Source organism: Puma concolor, chromosome B3 (genome assembly GCF_028749965.1).
Source record: "Puma concolor isolate L17-30 chromosome B3, mPumCon1.1.hap2, whole genome shotgun sequence".
NCBI classification, from domain to species: Eukaryota; Metazoa; Chordata; class Mammalia; order Carnivora; family Felidae; genus Puma; species Puma concolor.
Genome location: NC_141672.1, coordinates 33,770,768 through 33,793,656, shown reverse-complemented (window position 1 = coordinate 33,793,656; position 22,889 = coordinate 33,770,768). Strand labels below are relative to the sequence as shown.

The 22,889-nt window shown below is 52.1% G+C and overlaps 1 protein-coding gene across 4 annotated transcripts in view; it reads right to left on the bottom strand.

Moving 5' to 3' along the window:
• The window catches only part of ACTN1 (actinin alpha 1), a 100,681-nt gene that overhangs the window by 43,013 nt on the left and 34,779 nt on the right, over positions 1-22,889 (bottom strand). For all 4 annotated transcript variants that reach the window (XM_086709436.1, XM_086709434.1, XM_086709435.1 and 1 more), the window contains exons 2-3: positions 6,253-6,367; positions 1,741-1,860 (exon numbers count right to left, since the gene is read on the bottom strand). In XM_086709436.1, the coding sequence (XP_086565562.1) occupies positions 1,741-1,860; positions 6,253-6,367 (235 nt within the window). The remainder of the gene's footprint in view (positions 1-1,740; positions 1,861-6,252; positions 6,368-22,889) is intronic.

Sequence of the window (22,889 nt, the reverse complement as noted above, 5' to 3'; positions counted from 1 at the left end):
CCTGCTCGGTTGAAACTTTTTCTGCCACGTCTTTATTCCTCCCTAACAGACCAACCTACTCTTTTCTTTTCTTCTTGTTAAAACGCAGAGAATACGTCCCCACTCAGAAAACCAAGTACCCTGCCGTGTGCAAGTCCTTCAAACATTTACTGAGTACCTACTATGTGCATCACACTGTGAGGAGCCGGCGCCACACGGATGTGGAAGATGCAGTCTTTGCTCCACAGCTGAAGGTGTGCCGGGCCACACGAGGCCCTACCCATGACCGCTCAAGCATTAGCCTGAGTCCCCAGTAAGGCAGGGGATGGCAACATTTTTCTGTAAAAGGCCTGACAGGAAATGGTTTCAGCTTTGCAGGCCATATGGTCTCTGTCGCAACTATTCTGCCAATTGTAACGGGAAAGCAGACACAGATAATATGCAAACAGACAGGTGTGGCTGCGTTCCAGTATTTACAAAAACCCGTGTCAGCCGCATTTGACATCATGGGCTACACTTCGCCAACACCGTGCTAACGTTTGTGTTTGATGTAGCAATATTCAGTCCCTCAATTTCTAGAAAAGAAGGGCGCCAGGGGCTTTAAATTCATCAACCAGAAGAGAGATCTGCTCCTGTGATTTACTGGAGCAAGTCCCCCACCCTCTTTAAGAAAAGGCCGCTCTCCAGGGGCATCTCTCTGGGGTCATGCAGACCGGGTCTGAGTTCTGGTTTTGCCATTTACTGCCCTTGGGACCTTAAGTAAGTTATTTCATCTCGTCAGGGCATCCGTTTCCTTCTCATCAAGTGAGGATAACTGGGGCCACCAGAGAGGGCCGCTGTGAGGGTTAAATGAGATCACTGGTACACGGGGCTTTGGCACACCCCCTCCACAGCATATGTGCTCAGCGATCGCAGCCGTGCACACACCTTCAATCGTGAATGAATGGACGGAGACTCTTTCCATCTCTAGATTTCTGGTGCTGCACGGCAGGTGCCCGCTGAGTCCTGGCTGAGTCCTTGGGACACAGTCCTGACACGGCCTGGTTAGGGTGTCCTATTCTAATCACCTCCACCCTCCCCAAATCCTTCAGAGCCGCCCCAGTGCACACAAGAAACTGCACTGCCTTTTTTTTTTTTGCACTGCCTCTTCTAAACCATTAAGAACAAGCTAATAACAATTTATACTGAGCTTTAAAGTTTGTTTTTTTGTTTTTCTCAAGTGAAGAAAAAAAGAGTTAAGAAGCTAACAGGCAGAGGAATGCTATTCGGAATGTCCCTGAATGTCCCAGAAGGCTTTTGGACATCAGTCTTCCCGGGACTCTGTGGGGCCTTGGGGCAGCCCTCACTGCCAACCCAGTCCATGTCTGACACTCTCCAGGCAATAGGATTCCCCACCCTGGGCAGCAAAGTGCAGGCAGGCCTTCGGGTGAGGGAAGTAGCATTCTGCTCACACGGGACCCCACGGCACCAGGATTAGGCTGGGCGTGTGGAGGAGGGGCTGGCACTGGGGTGAGGACCAGGGAGCTGGCCCTTGGCTTTCCAGGAGGCAGACCCGGGGGTGGGGGGCACAGAGACTGGATGGAAAGCGTATTTGTTACATGTAGAATCCACAGGTCGACCAGGTGGAGGTGCCGGCAGCCTCACTTCCAAATGCCCCCAGCGATGCGGGACTCCGGGAGTCAGGGCAGAAAAGGCCAGGAGAGCAGAGAGCAGAAACTCAGGCTCCTCAGAGGAGCCAGCCCACCAGCAGGCCTCACTCACCTTCGGCTCCAATGGACACGAGCTTGACTCCCTTGCTGGCGATGAAATCCAGGGCCTTGTTGACGTTGGAGATCTTGTGCACTCTCATTTTGCCTCTCTCCGGCTTGGCCAAGCGCTCCCCTGAATACAGACCGAGAGGGAGGGCAGGAAGGGTGAGATGCTGTTTCCCGGGACCCGGGCTGCTGCTCTCACGACCCCCTCGCCTGGCTGCGAGCGAGGGCCACGCTGGCAGGAAACAACAGAGAGAGCCGACCCTGCCTCTTTTCTGCCACTTCTCAGACCTGAACTGCTTGCCTCCACCCAGCAGATCTGTAGTAAGCACCCCCCACCCCAATCAGGGACTTGGCTGGGTGCTAGGAATAGAGGGGTGAATGAAACCGATTCCTGCCTTTGTGCACTTACGGACCAGGAGGAGCTTCAACAGAGAAACACACAAGTATATGCAAATAAGCAAACACCAAGAAGGATAAATACTTAACAAAAGGATGCAGAGGAGCACAGGAGGAGGACAAAGGGCTTAGGGAAGTCAGGGAAGGCCTGTGAGTGGGAGGGCAACCAGGCCAGGACAGCAGGGAGTGATGTTCAAGGCAGAAAAGGAACAGCACATGCAAAGGCCCTGAATCCCTTCTAGTCTGGAACGTTCGGCCTGGGAAGGTGTGTCGGCACTCTCGAATATTCTGGAAAAGTTCCTGGCGTTTGAATGGAACTGCCCACAGCCTCCCTCTTTCACTTGAAACCGCTGCCTCCCGCAGGGACATCATTGGCTTGGCTCCAAGTCAACCCTCCCACCCTCACTCCACCCCCTCCTCCAACTCAGGTGTCAGGCTCAGAAGCTGTGGGGAAAGGATGGTGCCCCCAACAGCCCACTAAGAGCACTTTCGGCTCAGAACAGAGGCACTCGGGGCCTTCTCGAAACTATTTGAAAAATTCATATGCCTAACACATGCGCCCATACCGGGGGAAGGGCACAGAGCAGTAAAGTCTCTAAGAGGCCAGGGGCACCAAAGGGCTGAGCCCCAGACTCAGCACGCCTGCACCTGCCACGGTCTCCAGCACAGCCAGCTGCACACCCCTCCGTGCCACACCAAGCACGTGAGCCGCCTGGCTGAGGGAGCTCAAGGGGCTGGGCGGCCACAAGGTCAGAGCAGCGCTTCTGCAGGGGGCCTCCCAGCCCCCCAGCTTCTAGGGAACAGACTTCCTGCTACAGATGGGATGAGGCAGTTCCCAGGGAAGCACAGCTGGGCTTTTGTGATTAAATCAGGACTTTCCACTCGCGGCCGCTGCTCAGCCTCTCCAGCAAGGTACCCCGCCGTCCTCCCGGGCAGATGACATGCCACATCTTCCCACAGGATGGATGGAAGCGGCACCCCATCCCGCCCCCCGCCCCGAAGGCCCTCCCGCTAAAGACCCAGCCGTTAGGTCCCACCAAGCCCGGGCTCCCCAGCCAGCTGACGGCTGTGCACACCGGCTGGAACAGGACGGCGGAGGCCGTCAGGCCAGCAGTTCTCGAACTTCAGACACCCAGCCTTCACCTGCCACCTACGTTTCTGATTTAGGAAGTTTGGGGTGTGTTCCGGGAATCTGCAGGCTGACAAGCAGTCCTGTGGACTCTGGTGTGGGTGGTCCAGGGACGCTTCTCAGAGAACCTGTGCAGGCAGCAGCCCCTTCCTTCCGTCACTCTATCCACCTCAAGACACTCAAGGAAGAAAAGGCAACGTCTCAGTGACTCCATTTCTCCCACTCCATGGGAAGAGACAAGCCCACTTCATGGACACACACCGGTCCCATTCAGTGGGGACACACTGGCAGCTACACAGAAAAGCCCAGTTCAGGGCATCCGGTCACCCTACTATTTGCCAAGCATCACCTACATGCCGAGTACAATCTGAAGCACTTGAGACACAAAGATGAGACCATCCCTGTCCCCAAACAGCTCAGGGTAGAAGGGGGGAAAAAAACCAAGTGAGCCAAAAATGATCATGCCACGGGGAAACTAACACAGTAGAAGAATTAATGGGGTGTGACGGGAGCCCAAAGGAGGGCGGCCACTCACGTGGTGAAAGCCTTCCTGGAGGGAAACCCCGAGCTGAGTTTTAAAGAATGAAAAAGAACAACACCAGGTTTGTTTAAACAAAGAAATGCTGAAGAGGAGGCAGGGAAGGATGCTCTAAAAGGCAGTTAAAGGAAAACAGTATGGCAGTTCCTACAAAAAGTTAAACATAGAATTACCATATGATCCAGCATTTCTACTTCTAGGTTTATACCCCCAAAGAACTGAAAGCAGGGACTCGAACAGACAGCATCCACTCATGTTCACAGCGGCATCTTTCACGATAGCCACAGGGTGGAAGCCGTCCGTCCAAATGTCCCATCAGAGGAGTGGATAAACAAAACGTGGCATGTACATACAGTGGGATATTAGCCTGCCAAAGGAAGGAGATTCCGACACATGGTACAACACGGATGAGCACAGAAGACATCACGATGAAATAAGACAGCCGCAAAAGGACACGTGTCCTGTATGATTCCACTGTTATGAGGTGCTGAGAACAGGCAAACACACCGAGACTAAAAGAATGGTGGCTTCCAGGGGCTCGAGGGAGAAGGGATGGGGGAGGAGTTAGTGTTTAATGGGCTTGGAGTCTGCATGGGATGATGGAAAAGTCTAGAGATGGATGGTGGTGATGGCAGCACAACATTGGGAACGTACTGACTACTTCTGGGTACAATTAAAAATGTTTAAAATGTTGGGGGCATGGGTGGCTCAGCTGGTTAAGCTTTCAGCTCAGGTCATCATCTCACAGTTTCGTGAGTTCGAGACCTGCGTCAGGCTCCATGCGGATGGTGTAGAGCCTGCTTGGGATTCTCTCTCCCCCCCTCTCTCTCTCCCGTTCTCTCTACCCCTCCCCCATTCATGCTGTCTCTGTCTCTCTCAAAATAAATACTTTAAAAATGTTCAAAATGCTAAATTTTATGTTATGCAGATTTTACCACACACACACACACACACACACACACACACACACACTTCCCCACCCCACCCCCAATGCACAGATTTCACCTGCAAGAGGTTATTTAGAAGTATTGGGGGGGAAAAGTCAGTTGGAGCTTATGCAAAAGCCCAGAGGGTTTCCAGAAAGCATGTCATTGGTGAGGACTGCATGTCTCTTGGGGTGGCAGAGGGTCTGAGGTCTGATACCTTTTTGGGAAGTTAGTTGAAAACAAAACAGGTGCCAGCTCACAAAGGATCCCTCAAGCTATGCTAAGGAATGCGGGGCCGCAGGCTTCGAGCCCGGAGGCACTGAAGGGCTCTGAGCAGGGAACAGGGAGACCATATTTGGGCCGTCAGATGGTCCCTCTGGCTGCGCTGTGGGTGATGGACTGCAGCAGCGGGGAAGGAGCCAGGTGGGGGTTGCAGGCCTCTGTGGACCACCTAGGTGAGAGCTGACCCAGGGCCACACTGATACCACGGTAGCAGAGGTTAAAAGGATAACAGAAAGGGGCGCCTGGGTGGCTCAGCTGACCGTCCGACTTCAGCTCAGGTCATGATCTCACGATTCGTGAGTTCGAGCCCCACACTGGGCTTGCTCCTGTCAGCACGGAGCCCGCTTTGGATCCTCTGTTCTCCTCACTCTCTGCCCCTGCCCCGCTCTTTCTCTCTCAAAAATAAATAAACATTAAAAAAGAAAAAAAGAAAGGATAACAGATTGGACAGAACTCGAATGCCCAGTTGGAGACAGAGGAAGAGAGGTCTTTGATTCCTACATTAGGTTCAAAAGGACAAGATGGAGATGACGAGAGGAAAGAGGTCTGCCGGGGCCAGGGCTGGTCAGCGCAGTTTGGGACACGCTGAGGGGACCCTGGGGGGCATGTGGGTAGAGATGGGGTTTGAGAGAAAAGGCTGGACTGAGACCAGGTCTGGGACTCACTAGGGTCAAGGTAGAAGGTAAAGTGAAGAGAGTAGCTATGATTACCCAGTGTATGAACCAAGGTGAGAATGTTGGAACCACCGACCGCTAAGGCATGGTGGAGGAAAGGTATTCATAAGAAAGTGGAAATGTGCATTCAAAGGGAGCTGCCCCTCCAGATTTCTGGACATCCTAAGTCTACACGGGGGGCCAGATAAGTGAGTGGGATCATCTGGATATAGGCAGATGGGTTCTAGTGGAGCTGAGGTTTGGAGATGGTTACATAATGACCCCAAAGTCCAAGCACTCTGGAGGGGGAAGGGACCTCCGAGACCACCCTCCATACTCCCTCATTTTGCAAATGAGGGTGCTAAGGCAGAAAGGCAGTGGCATGTCCAAGGACACATGGACGGCCGGCCGCAGCAGAGCCGGAAGCAAACCCGGTCTCCTCGTCTTAATTCACATAGGTCGCCCCTGACTTCTTGCAAGAGACCCACAGCTCACCACGACCAATGGCAAAGCAGAAGCAGGTGGCAGACAATGCTCCCAAAGTGGCTGAGCCCAGCAGGCAGCACCCTGTCTCGGCCAGGGCGGCCCACCTCACCTGAGATGACCTCCAGCAGCAGCATGAGCTTTAGTCCGTCCCGGAAGTCCTCCTCGATGTTCTCGATCTGCGTCCCCGCCTTGCGAAGGTGGGAGTTGCACCATGCCGTGAACGTCTGGGCAAAGGAAAGACGAGCAGGCGGTCAGGCTCCCCACAGGCCCCATGGTCTCTGAAGCCCTCACAGGGGCCTCCGGGGGTCCCCAGGACCCACCTGCCTCATGCCCTTTCCAGCTGCTGTGTTGGCACCAGTGGGATGGACAAAACAACACGTCCTTTAACGCCTCCCCAACCAACCTTCTTCCAAAAACACCACCCCGTCCACAGCAGAAGGGCCAGCAACTTACCTCTTGGGGTATAAGGCTTAGTTTCGATCTTCACAGTTACAAGGCAGATTACCCCAGAGGTAACACATTAAGCCTCACTAATTAATTAGGGCAAAACAGTTCGTTAAATCCTTGTCCACTTGGCAGGGACAAGGGAAAGACTTAGTAAGTCTTGTCGGGATCAGAGTTCAGAGGCCCGGGATCAGGATAAAGGAGAAAACGGTGAGCATCCCGATGCCCGCGTGTTGTGTATGTTTGGGGTAGGGATGTGGAGCCACCTCAAGCTGCAAGAGCGTGAGGAAGAATTCCAGGAAGGGAATCTAAGGAGAGAAAATGAAAGACCGTCTATATTGTAATTTTCTAGCCGGCGGGGACAGAGCAGCAACACTGAAGCCTCTTCTGTAGCAACCAAGCAGTCCTGTGCCAACAGCACCACCTTGTGGCTCAAACAAGGAACAGGGTGACTCAACAAGCAGAGGAAAAAAAAAAAAAAAGCGTGTGCTTCAATTTCCCACGCCCGCCTAAAATCTGGGCAGGGGTCTCTCCCCAGCTGCCACATTCCACGGGAAACAGACAGAGGAACTCTCTTGCTTCAGATCCAATCCACTTTTGGCAACTCCACACTTCTATGCATCAACCAAACGGCACTCAACTACATGGGGGCTCAAGAGCCAACGTCCAGCCCCCCACAGCAGGGCCAGTCAGCATTCTTCCCACCTGCCCTGCGAAGTTGCAACAGTGAGCAGTGTGTTACTCAGCAGCAGCAGCCGCCCCAGAACTACCCTCCTCCTCAGCAAGGTCACCAGACTCATGACCCCCCCACCCCAACACTTCCTCTTGCCCCGGAGGAACAGTTAAGTGGCAATGAACTGGCAGAAGGGAAGATCGCCACACCGGTGACCATCAGGGGAAAAGAAATGGTTGCTTAGGTTTATAAGGAAGAATTACAGAGCCTGTGAGCCGGAAGAAGGGATAACCGTTCACATAGGTGGGGAGAAGAAGCAGTATTATGACACCCCCAGTTCTGACCTTACCTTTAAACAATGCCTCACTAGGAATTTACCAACATGGGCTACTTCTCTGTCCCTGCAAACACACCTCCACTCTGTAGGCCAGTCTGCTCCCGTGAGAGAGAAGAGGCGCGTATGTGCTCTCCAAAAGCTTTGCGAAGGTTGGCACATAGGCTAAGGGTGGGCAGGGGGCGTAGACGAATCCTCAGCCTGGAATATCCTCTAGGTCACGCTTAGCTAGCTCATGCTCATCTCCCAAGATCAGGCTAAGATATCACCTCCTCCGGGAAGCCTTCCTGACAGCCAACTGCCACATCTGGGTTGGGGCACAGAGCCGAAAGCACCCTACACCCACTCCATCATTGCCCATATCCCACTGCATGTTCCTTGCCTGGCCACCTGCCAGAATGGTAGCTCCTGAAGGTGTGGACTCAATGCTCTCCCCAGAGTCCCAGGCACAGAGTCAGGGACACAGCAGTGACCAAAAGAGCAAAACCCCTGCCCCGTGCAGCGGACATTCTAGTGGAAAATTGGGCAACTGGGGAAGGAGCCAGTGAGAAGCTGATGTGAAGTGAGGGGGCCTAGATGATCCCACTGCGCCTGTGGGTGATGCCGGATGGTATCAGAGCAGGGGGCCACACAGTGCCCTCAGGGACCCTCCGGAAGTGTGAGACGACAGCTCAGAGGAAAGGGCAAGAAGGAATATTTACTGGGTGCCCTTCCTTTGTGTTGGTGCTACAACCTGGCAGGAAATGAGAGGGCACTTAGCCTTTATCTTCATTTTGTTAAGACTATTTTGGTTGTTGTAAAAAATATTAGAGTGTTAGAGAAATTTTTTATCTTGAAGATAATTTATTTTGTGGTTCCATATTCTCCCCCAGCTGCACCTGTCCATGTACTACTGCCTGGATGTCACCACACTGTGTAGTTAGCGGTGGGGGGGGGGGGGGGGGGGAGTCTTTCTTCATTTACCACCATCTTGGATTTCCACAGCGCCTTGTTCTCATCTCCCTTCCAGGCCCACACTCTGCCACTGCCTGGAGTTTTCTACAGACCGGAGGGTAAGTGGATCCACACCCCTCCCACCCCCCCCCAAGCAGGGGACAGTTTCAGTCCTAATGCGGCCAGAGTCCTGGCGGGAATCACCAGCACAGCTGGGGCCTGTGAAATCTCACTGTTTATCACCCAGTTGTGGAGAGGGTTTGGGGATGAGAGGAAGAGGCTGGTTTTGAAAAAAGACACTGCTTTTGCAAGAGGAAAATGCTGTTGAAAGCAGCCAGCCCCATTTCCTGGGGAAGCCAGGCTCAGAGCCCTGGGAGACAGAAATGCACCTGTGTTTGCTCACGTCTCCCACACAAACCCCTGCTTCTGAGGCCTCTGGGACTGCGCTTCGCTAAAACCCTCAGTCTTGCATCCCGGGCCCCACTGATGATGCCTTGAAGGGGCGTCTGAGCACCTCCCAAATAAGACAGTTCCACCAACAAGCAGCACCCATCACGCAACTCAGGCTTACATAGGAAATGGAGGAGGTAACTTGGTGACCGAGAATGTGCCTTCGAGATACACCAGATCTGGATTCAGTGCTTAGATCTACTCTCTTCAAGCTGCGTGACCTTCAGACTACCCTCCCTAAACTTTAGTTTCCTGAACAGTAAAAGAGAGACAGTGACGGCATGCTTTAAGTCAGGAGGATTCACTAGAAAACACTTAGAAAGTGCCTGTCACTTAGAAAAGTGCACAATCCATGGTAAAGGAGGAGAAAGGGTAGCTCCCCTGAACCTCCCGGTGGACCCACCACTCTGTGTCCCCAGCCTGCAGCCTTCCCACCAAACTCTGCCTGGGGCCCACCCCAAAAGTGCGGCCCTGGGTTCCCAAGAAGACACTTAGTGTGTCTGAGAACGCGGATGTGTTACGGGAAAGGACTACCATTGTGTGGGGTGCAGAAAGCATGTGACTTTGACAGTGGCCTTGTGACTCCTCAACAGAGGAGAGACTAATAGGGTAAAGAGTGTGTGGGGGGCAGCGCGGGGGGGGGGGGGGGGGGAAGTACAGCACCAGCAACGTGGGCATCCAGGCACATCACGCAGTGATATTCTTTCCTCCAGCATATGGCCCCACCTGTTGTGTCTGAGACACTGAAGATTCACGCTTCCCTGGCCAGGGCAGCGCTTCAGGAGCTCCTTAGTAAAGGATTTATTAAACTGTGGTTTCAAAGCCCAGAGCTCAAGTAATTTCCACAAGAAACACGAAGGGTGGAGGGGTCTCAATTGCTGGTGAAGACGCACGAACAGACCTTGGTCTTGATGCTCAAGCTCCAACATTATGACCGAGGAGGACACCTGCCCCTTAGCAGTGCCCCAGGGGTCCAGCAAGGAGGAAAAACCAGCAGCCACAATGGACATCCATGGCTAGAGACCCAGGGCCCCTTGACCCCCAGTGCGGGGAGCAGTGCTATCCCAGCAGGGCTATGGTCCAGTCCCATTCAAACGAAGGGCAGAGGGCCATTTTATTGCCTTAGTCCCCGCCAGGCCAGGCCCCATTGGACCTTCCCCTTGCTCCAACTGCATCATCACTGGGTCCATCTTTGGCTAACAGCCTAAAGAGATAGAGGGAACCAGTGGGCTTTCTGTGGATGCACGCAGTTGCAGAAACGGGCTCGGGAAACATGCTTGGGGCGCCATGCTGGAAGTGCTCGCAGGTTCCCTTTCCCATTTCACCCTCCTCCAGCCCTGCGGCAAGTTCTGAGGGTGCTGGACAGAGAGAGGGGGGGCTAGCGGAGAACCTGGACCCTGTTCAACCTCTCACTGACCTTGAATTATCTACCCGTATCCCATCTGGATTACCCCATAGGCATGACTCAGAGGCTGAACCTTTAAAGTCCAGCGGCGTTCATAGCCTTGATCTTGGTGGAAGAAGGGAGTGCAAAACACGAGATGCTGAAGCACAGGAAGGTCACTCTACAGAGTGAGCATCTAAGAGCCTGGAAGGGTTCATTCTAAAGAAGACAATGCAACCACTTCTGGTCAGGTGGGCACCTTGGGCCAGTGACACAACAGGGCTCTGCCTCAAGGCACTCATCTGTAGAATGGGGGGTAATATGATGGGGGTAATAAAAGCATGGGGTTGGAGGGGCCAGTAAGACGATCTGTTCAAAACATTGAAAAGAGCCTGGAAGAGAGTGACCGCTTAATAATTACCTATCATTACTGCTACCACGCTAATTAGAGTTATTGCAAGCTCCTGCTGCCCAACATATTTCACCAAAGAATGTTAGAGCTGGGAAAGACGCTAACATCACCCAAGTCAAAGCCTCACTTCACAATGGAGGACACACGACCAGAGAAGGCGAGTGGCTTTTCCCAGGCCACAAAGTTGGGTGTGTTCACAAACCAGCCAGCCTCCTGACTCCCCACCCCGCACACTTTCTGTTCCACCAGGACATCGTAGATTTCAGATTCAGGTACAGGTGGGCTGAATCTTGTGGAGTATCATTGAAAATGGGTCACTATGAAGTGAAAATACCAACTAGACAGGATCTGGATGACTCCGGTCAGCACTGGCACAGAGTCTGAGCTGATGAAACGTCAACAGAGCTGCCGTGGGGTGGGCAGCCTCTCCGGGGGCCGGGGGCAGCGTGGTGGAGAGAGGTGAGGGGAGCAGAGCCACAACACAGGCAGGTGACCACCAAGACATGGGAGAGCGTTCTGGATGGTGAGCGGATCAGAAACACGTCTTTGCAGGGAACTCTGGGAACTGGGGCTCTTTGACCAGGAGGACAGAAGAGAGGGCTCAGAGGCCACCCCAAATAGCTGAAAGACCTTCCTGTGGATGAGCAAATCAGCTTGCTGGGTGCAGCCCCAGGCGGGACAAGGCAGAAGCAAAGAGCAAGCCTGACCTGCATCTAGTCCCAGCTCTGCCCCTGAGTGATCCTGAACAAGGGACGTCACTTCTCCCACCCTCAATCTCCACATCTGTAAAATGGGTATAAGAAGAGAACCCACCTTGAAGGATAGTGAGGATCAATACAGCAACACATGGCAACTGCTAAGTACAACCACGCACACATCAGGTTCAATGAATGGTGGCCACCGTTACTAGGTGGAGGACAGGAAGCTTCCGGGAAGGCTGGAGTTCAATGTAATAAACAGACCTAATGTTGGATGTACAGTGTGCTATCTGCCAAAGGCATGTGCTTGGTGAGGGTGCTAGGAAAGGATCCAAGTACCCCTGGGGGTCGTACTAAGTAAGGTCCCTTATAATTCTGATTCTTTGAGAGACCAAGGCAGTGCTTGTTCCCTTAGAGATATGTTTAAGGAGTTCAGTTACCAAGAGTCACACTTAAATGTCTAAACAGGGCTTCTCAGCCTCCGTACTATTGACATTTGGGGCTGGTGACTTCTTTGTTAGGGGTGGGGGACCTGTTCTATGCATCACAGGATGTTCAGCAACATCCCTAGCCCCTCCTGTGAGACTCCAGCAACAGCTCCCCATGTCAAGTTGTGACAACCAAAACTCACCCCTAGCTGAGAACCTACAGGAGACAAACATACGCCCTAAATAATAAGATTAGCAGCTAACGTCGCCTAAGCACTTACTTCTGGGTATTATACCCCCTTTAAATCCTGTATCTTCACGGCAACACTGCGAAGCAGGTGCTATTATTCTTTGCCATTTTACAGATGAGGAAACTAAGGCTCAAGGAGGTTGAATGCATGAGCAAAAGGGGCAAATGTAAGAAAAGTAGGACTGGCTAGTCCTCACCGCCACGTATGCTCACGCATCTTTCTTAAAACACTGGCCCTCTTGGGGACAGCAACATGGGCACAGAGAAGAGGTTGCCAGGGTACAAGACGGCAGGTGACAACTGGAACCCAGCTTCAGTATGAGAGTGGGGGTGACGAGGGGACAGGAGCAGCCTCTGCCCCATTTCACATGGGAACATGGGCCTCGGTTGCCAGCTCTCCAATGAAGGGGAGCTAGAAATCCGGCCCTTTTATATGAATCCCCTAGTTTTTAAATGCTCATACCGTTTAAAAATAAGACATCCCACAAGCCCCCAAAAAGCTGTCACCAGGATAAGCCTGAATTCAGACTCATAGGGTCCCACGGCATCTGGCTGGCTTAGTCGATAGAGCATGCGACTCTTGACCTTGGGGTTGTGAGTTCAAGACCCATGTTGGATGTAGAGATTACTTAAAAATAAAATGTTTTTTTAAAAGGCGGGGGGGGGCACCTGGGTGGCTCAGTCAGTGAAACGTCCGACGTCAGCTCAGGTCATGATCTTGCGGTCCGTGGGTTTGAGCCCCGCATCGGGCTCTGTACTGACAGCTCAGAGCCTTGAGTCTGCTTCGGATTCTGTGTCTCCCTCTCTCTCTGCTCCTCCCCTGCTGGTGCTCTGTCTCTCTTTCTCAAAAATAAACATTAAAAAAATTTTTTTTGATAAAAAAAAAGAAAAAGAAAAGACTCAGGGACTCTGGCTCCACAGTGGGAAAACATGAAATCTCTGTAAGTCTCCTAACAAAAGAAGCAGCACACGCAGGAACATCCAGTGTGTTGACCATAAGAACACAGCAGTGCTTATTAGCACAGTCCCCTTCTCACACCACAGCTGACACCAGCCATCTAGGGATCTGGCAGTAGAGGCTGACGGGACTTCCTGTCAGAGGTAGCAGGGGTTCCCCTCATTTGGGCCTGATCAAGGACTGATCCCTGTCACTAGGGATGACAATTAGATGTGCCACGCACACCACCACACTTTGTGAACTGAAACAAAGGAACCAATGTTCATTTACTACATTTGCAAAAATCAGTTTCTGCTAATTCCCACCGCAGGGTGGGTACAGTGACGAGGCCTCAACACGTCACAGTGGGCCGACTGGGTACATACAACCCCCGGGGAAAGAACTACAATGGGCTCATGCCCAGGGCGGAGGCACTATTCTGGGCAAATGACGCTGAAGACAGAAAAGACCACGCATGTGAAAATGTTTTTGCCAGCATTACTGGAGAGGAAGAGATCAGAAATGGCCCCAAATTATATTAATAAAGTATCAGTAAAGTACATTATGATTCATCCACTCAGTGGAACACTATACAGCCAAAATGAGGGGTTCTGAAATCATAGACTATTATGAGAAAAAAAAAAAAAAAAACCTTAGATATAATTAACAAAAAGCGGGATACAGAACTGTGTGTGCTGCGGGTTTGAAACTACGTGAGGGATCACACAAGCAGGAAAAGCACCTGAAACAAAACACATCCGAACGTGCACAGTGCTGGCACTCAAGTAACTAATGTCCGTGACTTTGTCTGCTTCCCTTGTCCAGGCGTCCGCAAACGTCGCTGGTTGTTAACGATCTGCTTCCCCCTGCTAGCACTTTCCTTTCTGATGTTTACTCACCTCTGTGCACAATCCAGGCCGTCCACTCTTGGCTGACCTCACCAGAGAAGCCTCCGTTGACAAAGGTGCCTTTTCTACTGGTGGCGCAACAGAGTAAACAAGATAACCCACCTGCAGCCAAATAAGGCTGGCGTGGCGGCGGTGGGGGGAGAGCAGCGCCGCCTCACTGAGCCACCAGGGCCCAGGCTCACGTGCTGACCACGCCTCTCCCAGGCACATCCTCCTGCTCTCCTGGGATCATTCTGGGGGAGCTATTGTTCAGAGGACAGGGGTCAGGAAACCTGGTCAGCCAGGTGTGCGTGCCATCCCGGATAAGTCACCTCCACCCCTTTATGTGACCCCAAATAAGTCCCTCACACCTTGCAGGCTGGAATCCAGCAACTTTCCCCAGCATAACATGCCTAATTAAAAGACAGAAGCACAGGGGCACCTGGGTGGCTCGGTCAGTTAAGCGTCCGACTTCAGCTCGGGTCATGATCTCACGGCTTGTGAGTTCGAGCCCTGCGTCGGGCTCTGTGCTGACAGCTCAGAGCCTGGAGCCTGTTTTGGATTCTGTCTCTGTCTCTCTCTCTCTCTCTGTCCTTCCCCAGCTTGTGCTCTGTCTCTTTTCTCTCTCTCTATATATATATAAACATTTTTAAAAATTAAAAATAAAAATAGGGGCACCTGGGTGGCTCAGTTGGTTAAGCGTCCGACTTCGGATCAGGTCATGATCTCGCGGTCCGTGAGTTCGAGCCCCACGTCGGGCTCTGTGCTGACAGCTCAGAGCCAGGAGCCTGTTTCAGATTCTGTGTCTCCCTCTCTCTCTGACCCTCCCCCGTTCATGCTCTGTCTCTCTCTGTCTCAAAAATAAATAAACGTTAAAAAAATTTTTTTTAATTTAAAAATAAAAATAAAAAAAATAAAAAGCAGCACAAATGGGAGCTACACCATGATGTATAGACAGCATAATGTATAGAATTATCAAGAATCGCTATTGTGCACCTGAAACTAATGGAATGCTGTGTGTCAACTAGACTTCAATTAAACAATAAAAGACAGCACAGCCAAATAGAGCACCAGGGACAATCTTTTGTTCCTGTGTAGGGCTGATTCTGATGGGCGGGCTCCACTGCTTATCAAAAGAGGCCAATAAATTCCATAGGGATAGTCTCATCTCAAAGGACTCAAAGTATGATCAGTGTTTCCGTCTCAAGACCGCGAGCTCCTACCCTCACAAGCAGACACTGTCAGTAGTTTACAGGATCATCCACAAAGGCTTTATGCCAGAGTATCCCTGGAAGGACACACAAGGACCTGCAACAGTGGCTCCCTCTAGGGAAGGGATCTGGGGCCTCCTGGCTGAGGAGGGAAGGACATTTGCTTTTCACAGAATACCCTTTTGTTTCTTTTGAATTTTATACCATACACAGTCATTACCTATTTAAAAAAAAAAAAAAAAAAGAGCTCTGCAAATATTAGAAAAGTGTGCCTAGGGGAGGTGGCACCTGGGTGGCTCAGCCGGTTGAGCATCCGACTTCAATTCAGGTCATGATCTTAACAGTTCGTGAGTTCCAGCCCCGAGTCAGGCTCCGTGCTAACAGCTCAGGGCCTGGAGCCTGCTTCGGATTCTGTGTCTCCCTCTCTCTCTGCCCCTCCCCTGCTCATGCTCTATCTCTCTCTGTCTCTCAAAAATAAATAAATGCTAAAAAAAAAAAAAAAAAAAAAAAAAAACTTTTTAAAAGTCTGCCTGCGGGGCGCCTGGGTGGCTCAGTCGGTTAAGCGGCCGACTTCAGCTCGGGTCATGATCTCTCAGTCCGTGAGTTCGAGCCCCGCGTCAGGCTCTGGGCTGACAGCTCGGAGCCTGGAGCCTGTTTCGGATTCTGTGTCTCCCTCTCTCTGACCCTCCCCCGTTCATGCTCTGTGTCTCTCTCTGTCTCAAAAATAAATAAACGTTAAAAAAAAAAATTAAAAAAAAAAGTCTGCCTGAAAACATGTACATTTATCTAAGTCAGACCTCTGGGGTAGGATATAGGGAACTTCCCATTTCTCTGGGAATTTTTTTTTTTTTTTGTCGGGGAGAGGGATCAGTGCTCATGTATTATCAGGGGGGGCGGGGGGGAGGGAAACACAGAAATTTCCAAAATAAAAAAGAATAATAAAAAAGATAAAAAAAAGGAAAAAAGTATCCCATCTACTTAAAAGAATGAGCAAGATGGGGCGCCTGGGTGGCGCAGTCGGTTAAGCGTCCGACTTCAGCCAGGTCACGATCTCGCGGTCCGTGAGTTCGAGCCCCGCGTCAGGCTCTGGGCTGATGGCTCAGAGCCTGGAGCCTGTTTCCGATTCGGTGTCTCCCTCTCTCTCTGCCCCTCCCCCGTTCATGCTCTGTCTCTCTCTGTCCCAAAAATAAATAAACGTTGAAAAAAAAATTAAAAAAAAAAAAAAGAATGAGCAAGACAATCAAATATTACATAGAGAAAGGGATGTGAAAAACTTTCAAGTGCTTCATCAGGGTCCACTATTACCAAGAAAGTCATCGTCAGGGGCGAAGATGAGGATAAACCATCCACCCCGATAGTCAGTACCCGTTAACTGCGGAGGAAGATGAAGGGCAAAACGCCCCTGGCCAAGTGGCCCCAGAAAACCCCGCATCTAGGATCTAAGCGTCTTAAAACGGAACATGGCTTCTCCTTCTCCATCCCCCTCCCTGCAGTAGAACGACCAGGAACCTGATCTAGGCTCTAAGTAAAACGTCAGGTCTTCAACCCCGAGACCCCCACCCCCCTGCCCCGCAGGTGCCCAGATGCCAGCCAGGGTCCACCCCTCCTCTGCCGCCGCTGGCCGCAGTGGGAGAGCGTCAGGCCAGGGCCCCCCTGAAAGTGCCAGGCCAGCATGTGTGCACAGGGCTCAGTTTTCTGCAGCAGCTGCCGGCACAGCCAGGGTACCTTCTCTCCCTCGGGCCACCCTGGAGACCCTCTGGTCCCCACACGCTGCCAGTGCCACCAGGGCGTGGGCACTGGTTGGTGTTTCTAGGTGAAGAGCTGCCCGGAAGTGATCTCAGATGCCCGCTGTTCTGGTAACATAAACAGGAGTATCTGGTTAACTGATCAAGGGCATGCTGCCAGCCTTTCAAAGCAAGCTGTCAGCTGGCTCGCTCAAAGATGAAAAGCAGAGTCTTCAAGAACATCTCCACCCAGATCTATTTACTTTCTCCCCACTTGGGAGTGGTTGCTGACGAAGTTGAGAACCACCAGGCAGTTTCCTCTGTTTGGAAAGGGTACCTCTAACAGCTTGGCCCCCCTACCCCCCGCCCCAGGTCATGTAAGTGCTGGGGTCCTGGAAACTCAGAGCGGCGGGGACATCCAAGGGAGCTAGCTAGACTTTGGAACTGGGCGGAGCTGGTTCACCTCTCACTAGCTTTCTTTGGACAGGATTCTCAGTCTCAGCCTCAGGATGCCCACCTGTAAAATGGGAATAACAAGACCTACACAGCCCAGCATCAGAAAGGACCAAATTATATCTCACATGCTTAATTAAAGACATCCTGGTGCTGTGTTCACAGCAGGCACTTAAAAAATTTTTTAATCTAGAGGCAAACCATAAGAAACTCTTAAATACAGAGAACAAACTGAGGGTTGCTGGGGCGTAGGGGGTGGGGAATGGGCTAGACGGGGGATGGGCATTAACGAGGGCACTTGTTAGGATTAGGGCCCTGGGTGTTAAACGCAAGTGATGAATCACTAAATTCTACTCCTGAAACCATTATTACCCTATATGTTAACTAACTTGGATTTAAATACAATTAAAAAAAAATCTTCATCCAGCTGGCCTCTGTCACTCGCTGGCAACGTGACTTTAATTAACCTGTCGAGGCCTCAGTCGCTTCACCTGACAAATGGGGACACATAATATCCCTACTTTGCAGATTGTTGTCAAAATGAGGGCAATGGAAGCAAAACAGAACAGAGCCAGAGCCCAGAAATGTCCACGGTCACACGGCTCTCACTTCCCATCCCTTTCTGTTTAATCAAGGTTAATCATTCACGGAGCTCCACAGGCCGAAGGAAAGAGGTCCTGTTATTTATTTCACCACTGATGGGGAAACCTCGAGACCAGCCTCCCAGCCGGAGTGGGGAGACTAGAGAGGGGAGCAGGAACCTGTCTGTTTCCTGGTTTATGTCCACCTGCAGCCCATGTCCGGAGACAAAAGGGTCACCACGGAGTAAGGGGGCCACATGGCTCATCCTGCAAAGTGGTTTGGCCTAACGAACACGCCCCGGTTAGAGAGCCCAGGCACCCCCTTCCTAACAAGGACCCCAGAAAGTAGATTGTGGCCTGGATAGCTCAGCACCTTTCCCCCAGTGTGGATGGAACCTGCAGGCTCCTGAGATAATCTGGAGCCGTTTTAAAAGTCAGGTGGTGGGGCACCTGGGTGGCTCGGTAGGTTAAGTGTCCGACTTCGGCTCAGGTCATGATCTTGCGGTTCGTGGGTTTGAGCCCCGCATTGGGCTCTGTGCTGACAGCCCAGAGCCTGAAGCCTGCTTCAAATTCTGTGTCTCCATCTCTCTCTGCCCCTCCCCCACTTGTGTTCTGTCTCTCTCTCAAAAATGAATAAACATTTCAAAAAAAAAAAAAAAGTCAGGTGGCACATGATCTCAGTGAAGCAGCAAGGACCGTCCTCTTAGCTCGTAGCCAGTAAGAGTCGGCTGCCCCCGCCAATCTACCACCTCCACAGCCTGGCCTGGCTTCTTCCAGAAACCAAACGACGACCATCTAGCCATCAGCAGGCTCTGTCAACTACGGCCTTTGTAAGCCGGATTCACGGAGTCTCAGTTTCCACATCAGTAAGACAAAGACACATCTGAGTGTCTCTTCTACTTGGTTGTTGTGAGGGAGTGTTGTCTGAGCTACTGCAATGGTCTTAGCCCAGTGCTGGACACAGATGAAGTGCTCACTAAATGTTGAAATCCACAGAAAGCAGAGTACTGGTCGCTTAGGGCTGGAAGCAGGGGAGAAAGGGGGCGCAGCTAAGGGGCACGGGGTCTCTTTTTGAGGTGATGAAAATGTTCTCAAACGAACAGTGGTCCTGGTTGCACAGCTATGAATAGGCTAACAACCATTCAACCATACCCTCCAAATGGGTGAACCGTATGTAAATTATATCTCAAAAAAGTTATTATAAATAAAATAAAATAAAAAAATAAAAAAATAAAAAAATAAAAAATAAATAAAATAAAATATCCAGACCCCACTAAGCCTTTTACCAAGATGTTGTTGTTGTTCTTTACCCATTAGTCCCACTGGCAAGAAACCAGCCAAAAAGGCAGGCCCTGGACCATCCCCCTCTCCAGGCACTGAGGTCACTGATGGGACTACCCAGCTACTGACAGTGGCCCAAAAGCAAGCGAGGATGAAGATTCCAAGGTGAGAGGGGCTGCTCTCATCTTTGGCCACATGGAGCACTTGAGCCAGGCCTGAACTGTGAGCCTGAGGTACCACTGGCCTTGACCAAGCCTCCCCAAGGAGGAACTACTCTGAAGGGCAGGTCACAGCCCGGGGCATCTCCTCCTTCGGGCCACACTTCACACCAGTCCACAGCAGGGCAACACGGTGCTCTGGAGGCCACCGTGAGAACAACCTAACCTGCCCCCACCGCTGCCCCTGGGCTTGGTCCCGCCTGTAACACCTCCCCCATGTCTGGAGTCCAACGTCTGGAGCCCTTGCAGGTCTGATAACGCACAGGCCTCGGCAGGCCATAGCTCACAGAAGTAGCCCACGCATTCCTTTCCCAAAGAAGGAAAAGCCACCCAAAAGTGAGGTCATTTGGTTTTTCTGGCTCAGATGTTGACAGCTATGGGCCACTCGGTTCCACAGAAAACTTCCCAGATGACAAAGGATTTGGCCCAGCCTGGCATTCAGAAAATATGGGGATCTGTGGTCTGACTGAGTAGACCCTAACTGGACTCCTCTGCGTAGCTGAGGGGTGACCCCTTGACTTCATATCTCAGAGCCTCGATCTGTGAAAGCACGCTCAGCAGAAATGGTCCTGCAAGAGGAAGGAAGCAAACTGTCTTCGAAATGGTCAGCTGGCCAAAAGGTCACCTCGGTGCCTGGAGTGTTCCTAGAGTCTGGGCCAGCAGGATCTAGCAGGCACTGTGCCCCAGCTCCTCCCGGCCCCAGACTCCTTGACCCAGTCAAGGGCACATGACCAATAGGACCCCAGACTTAAGCCAATGCCACAGTGTTACCCACCTCCCTCCTCAGGACCTGCCACCCAGCAGCCACAGGACCTCACACCAAACACAGGTAGAAACATGGCCTCCCAAGGGAAAGCTCAAAGCTCCGGGGGAATCCAGAGCCCTCAGGAAGGCAGAGACACCCCGAGAAGAAAGCAGGTTTGGGGGCACAAGCTCAGAGCCCCACAAGTATGGAAGTGTGACAAGCCACAAGGAATCACCCCAGTGACTGGTGGCCTGGCAGGCGGGGTGGAGCACAGACTTCCTAAGAGGCATCAACAGACCGTGTCTATACCCTGCCACTCCCTGTGACAGAAGACCTCCATAATTCTCATCCATGACAGCAATTACCCTCTGCCTAAGAGGAAGTTTCTGGTTCCTGAAGCACTGAATGGAGGAAGGGAACAAGAGGCGTGGCACTTTGAGTTCCTCCTGAGTTGCATATAAAACAATAATTTATCTCTCTACACTGAACAGACTGGTAAGCAGTTAGGATGTCACTGGGGTGGAGGGACCCAGGAGCCCTCACGCCCTGCTGGAGGGCACACTGCAGCCATTCTAGAGCTCAGTCCAGCACTATATTGTGACATAGGATGTGCACCTACCCCACTACCCACAATTCCTGCCAGGAAATCCGTCCCCCTCCAAGAAATCCTCCCGTGGGGAACGCTGGGTATGTAGGAGAATGTTCATCATTCCATTAGCTGTGCTGGCAGGGGAGGGGTCGGGGACGATTTCCGTGTTCATTGTAGGAAGACCGTGGGGTAAAAATGTGACTCATGTGACCTTGCACAGGCCTGCAATGACAGTGGGCCACGAGCCGAGGGCCTAATTAAGTCCGTTCTCTTCACTTGAAGTCCAAGAAAATAGTTTCTTCTCCCCAAACCCAAACACAGATCAGCACATCATAAAGCAACACAGAAATCCCAAAACCCCTTTATTAAGGGGCCAAAGACAACATGTGAGCCAAGGAAAACCCCACCCAGGCCCAGACCGATGTGGCCTACTGCCGTCACTGTCCCCGCAGCCTGTCCACTAGACCCGTCAGAAGTGTGGGAACCGGCAGCCAGCACAGCAGGCCTGTTGGCCAGGTAGCCAGCCAACAAGTCAGCGTGGCCAGCCTGGCTCGAGGGACAGGGCAGCCAGGGGTTCAGCAGCAGGAAGCAGGAAGCAGCAGGCTGGGGAACAGGAATGTGTCTGCAGAGAAGTCCACATTTCCAGAAGGGTGAGAAAGGGCCGCTGCAGGTAGATCTGACCAGGACCCTCCAACTCTGCTGGGACAGGGCAGGACACGGGGGGCTTCTGAGTGAATGTATTCAGAGCCTTCCTTGAAGCTGTGAGATCCACACCCCTCTATCCCCCAGCACAGGACTTACCCTCAGAAACTGTGCAGCGGGAGAAAAAAGCTGCAGGGAGCAGGGACAGCCAGTGGGCACCACAGCCGCCCCCAAACCTTGGTCCAGAGAAAAACACAGTGTCCAGCCCTCATGTTGGGGGCACTGAGGCAAAGTGGACCTCTGGTCCAGAGGGGAGGAGAGAGGGAAGGAGATCAAAGATGTTGGCTATTATTATCACTCAGAGAGGCATTTACCACCTCAGCAAATCTGCTCAACAATCCTATGCTAGAGGAGGAGACTGACGGTCAGAGGGGTTACACAACGTTCCCTGTCACACAGCTAGGCAGAGGCAGAACTGACATTTGAACCGGGGTCTATAGGACACCCAAGCCTGAGCCCTGTCCACTATGCTGGTGCTGAGGCTTCCAGGCAAGCCTTCTACCTTCAGAGTGGCAAGTAATGAGGGATCTGACAGCACCACCTGCCCCCACCACCCAGCTTTGCCCACCATCCTGCACCAGTCCCGGGTCTGCTCAGAGCCACGCGGGGACCTGTGCGGCTGTCCTCAGGCAGTCCCTGGGCCTGGATCAGGGAGGTAGCTAAAGGGCAGCCCAGGACACCAGGCTAAGAATCACCCCCCCCCCCCCCACCCAGTGCTCATCCAGCCACGAGAGAAGGTCGTGGACCTGGTGGCTCCCAAGGGATGCACAATGGGCTGGGCAAGTTTTTCTTCTAAGTCTCAGTTTTAGGGAGGTGGAAAGAGGTTTGAACTCCTGTCTCTTTTGGCTTTCTGAACACAAAGCCCATTGAGAGAGACCAGGAATATAATTAAAAGGACAGCCAAGGCGGGGGTGTGTATGCCAGAGTGTGGGCAACTGGCTTGTTGGGGCTTGGACTGGCCTGATGTCAGCAGCCTCCCCTACAGCGGTCCACTGTGGGTGCTCCTGACTCGCGCAGGCTCCAGGATCCCCCGGACTGTGAGCCGGGAGCCAGATTCACATGGGGGTCACACGATGAGCTCCTAATTCAAGGAGCCTTTAGTCTGCCGGGGATGCCAAATGTTAATCAAAAAGTCGTATCAATGGGGGCGCCTGGGTGGCTCAGTTGGTTAAGCATCTGACTTTGGCTCAGGTCATGATCTCACAGTTCACAAGTTCAAGCCCCGGGTCGGGCTCTGTGCTGACAGCTCAGAGCCTGGAACCTGCTTCAGATTCTAACTCCCTCTTTCTCTGCCCCTCCCCAGCTCGTGCACTCTCTCTCTCTCAAAAATAAACATTAAAAAAAAAAAAATCGTATCAATGACTGTATATTTGCAAACTGAGTTTAAAGGCATACAGGAAAAGTTTCAGAAG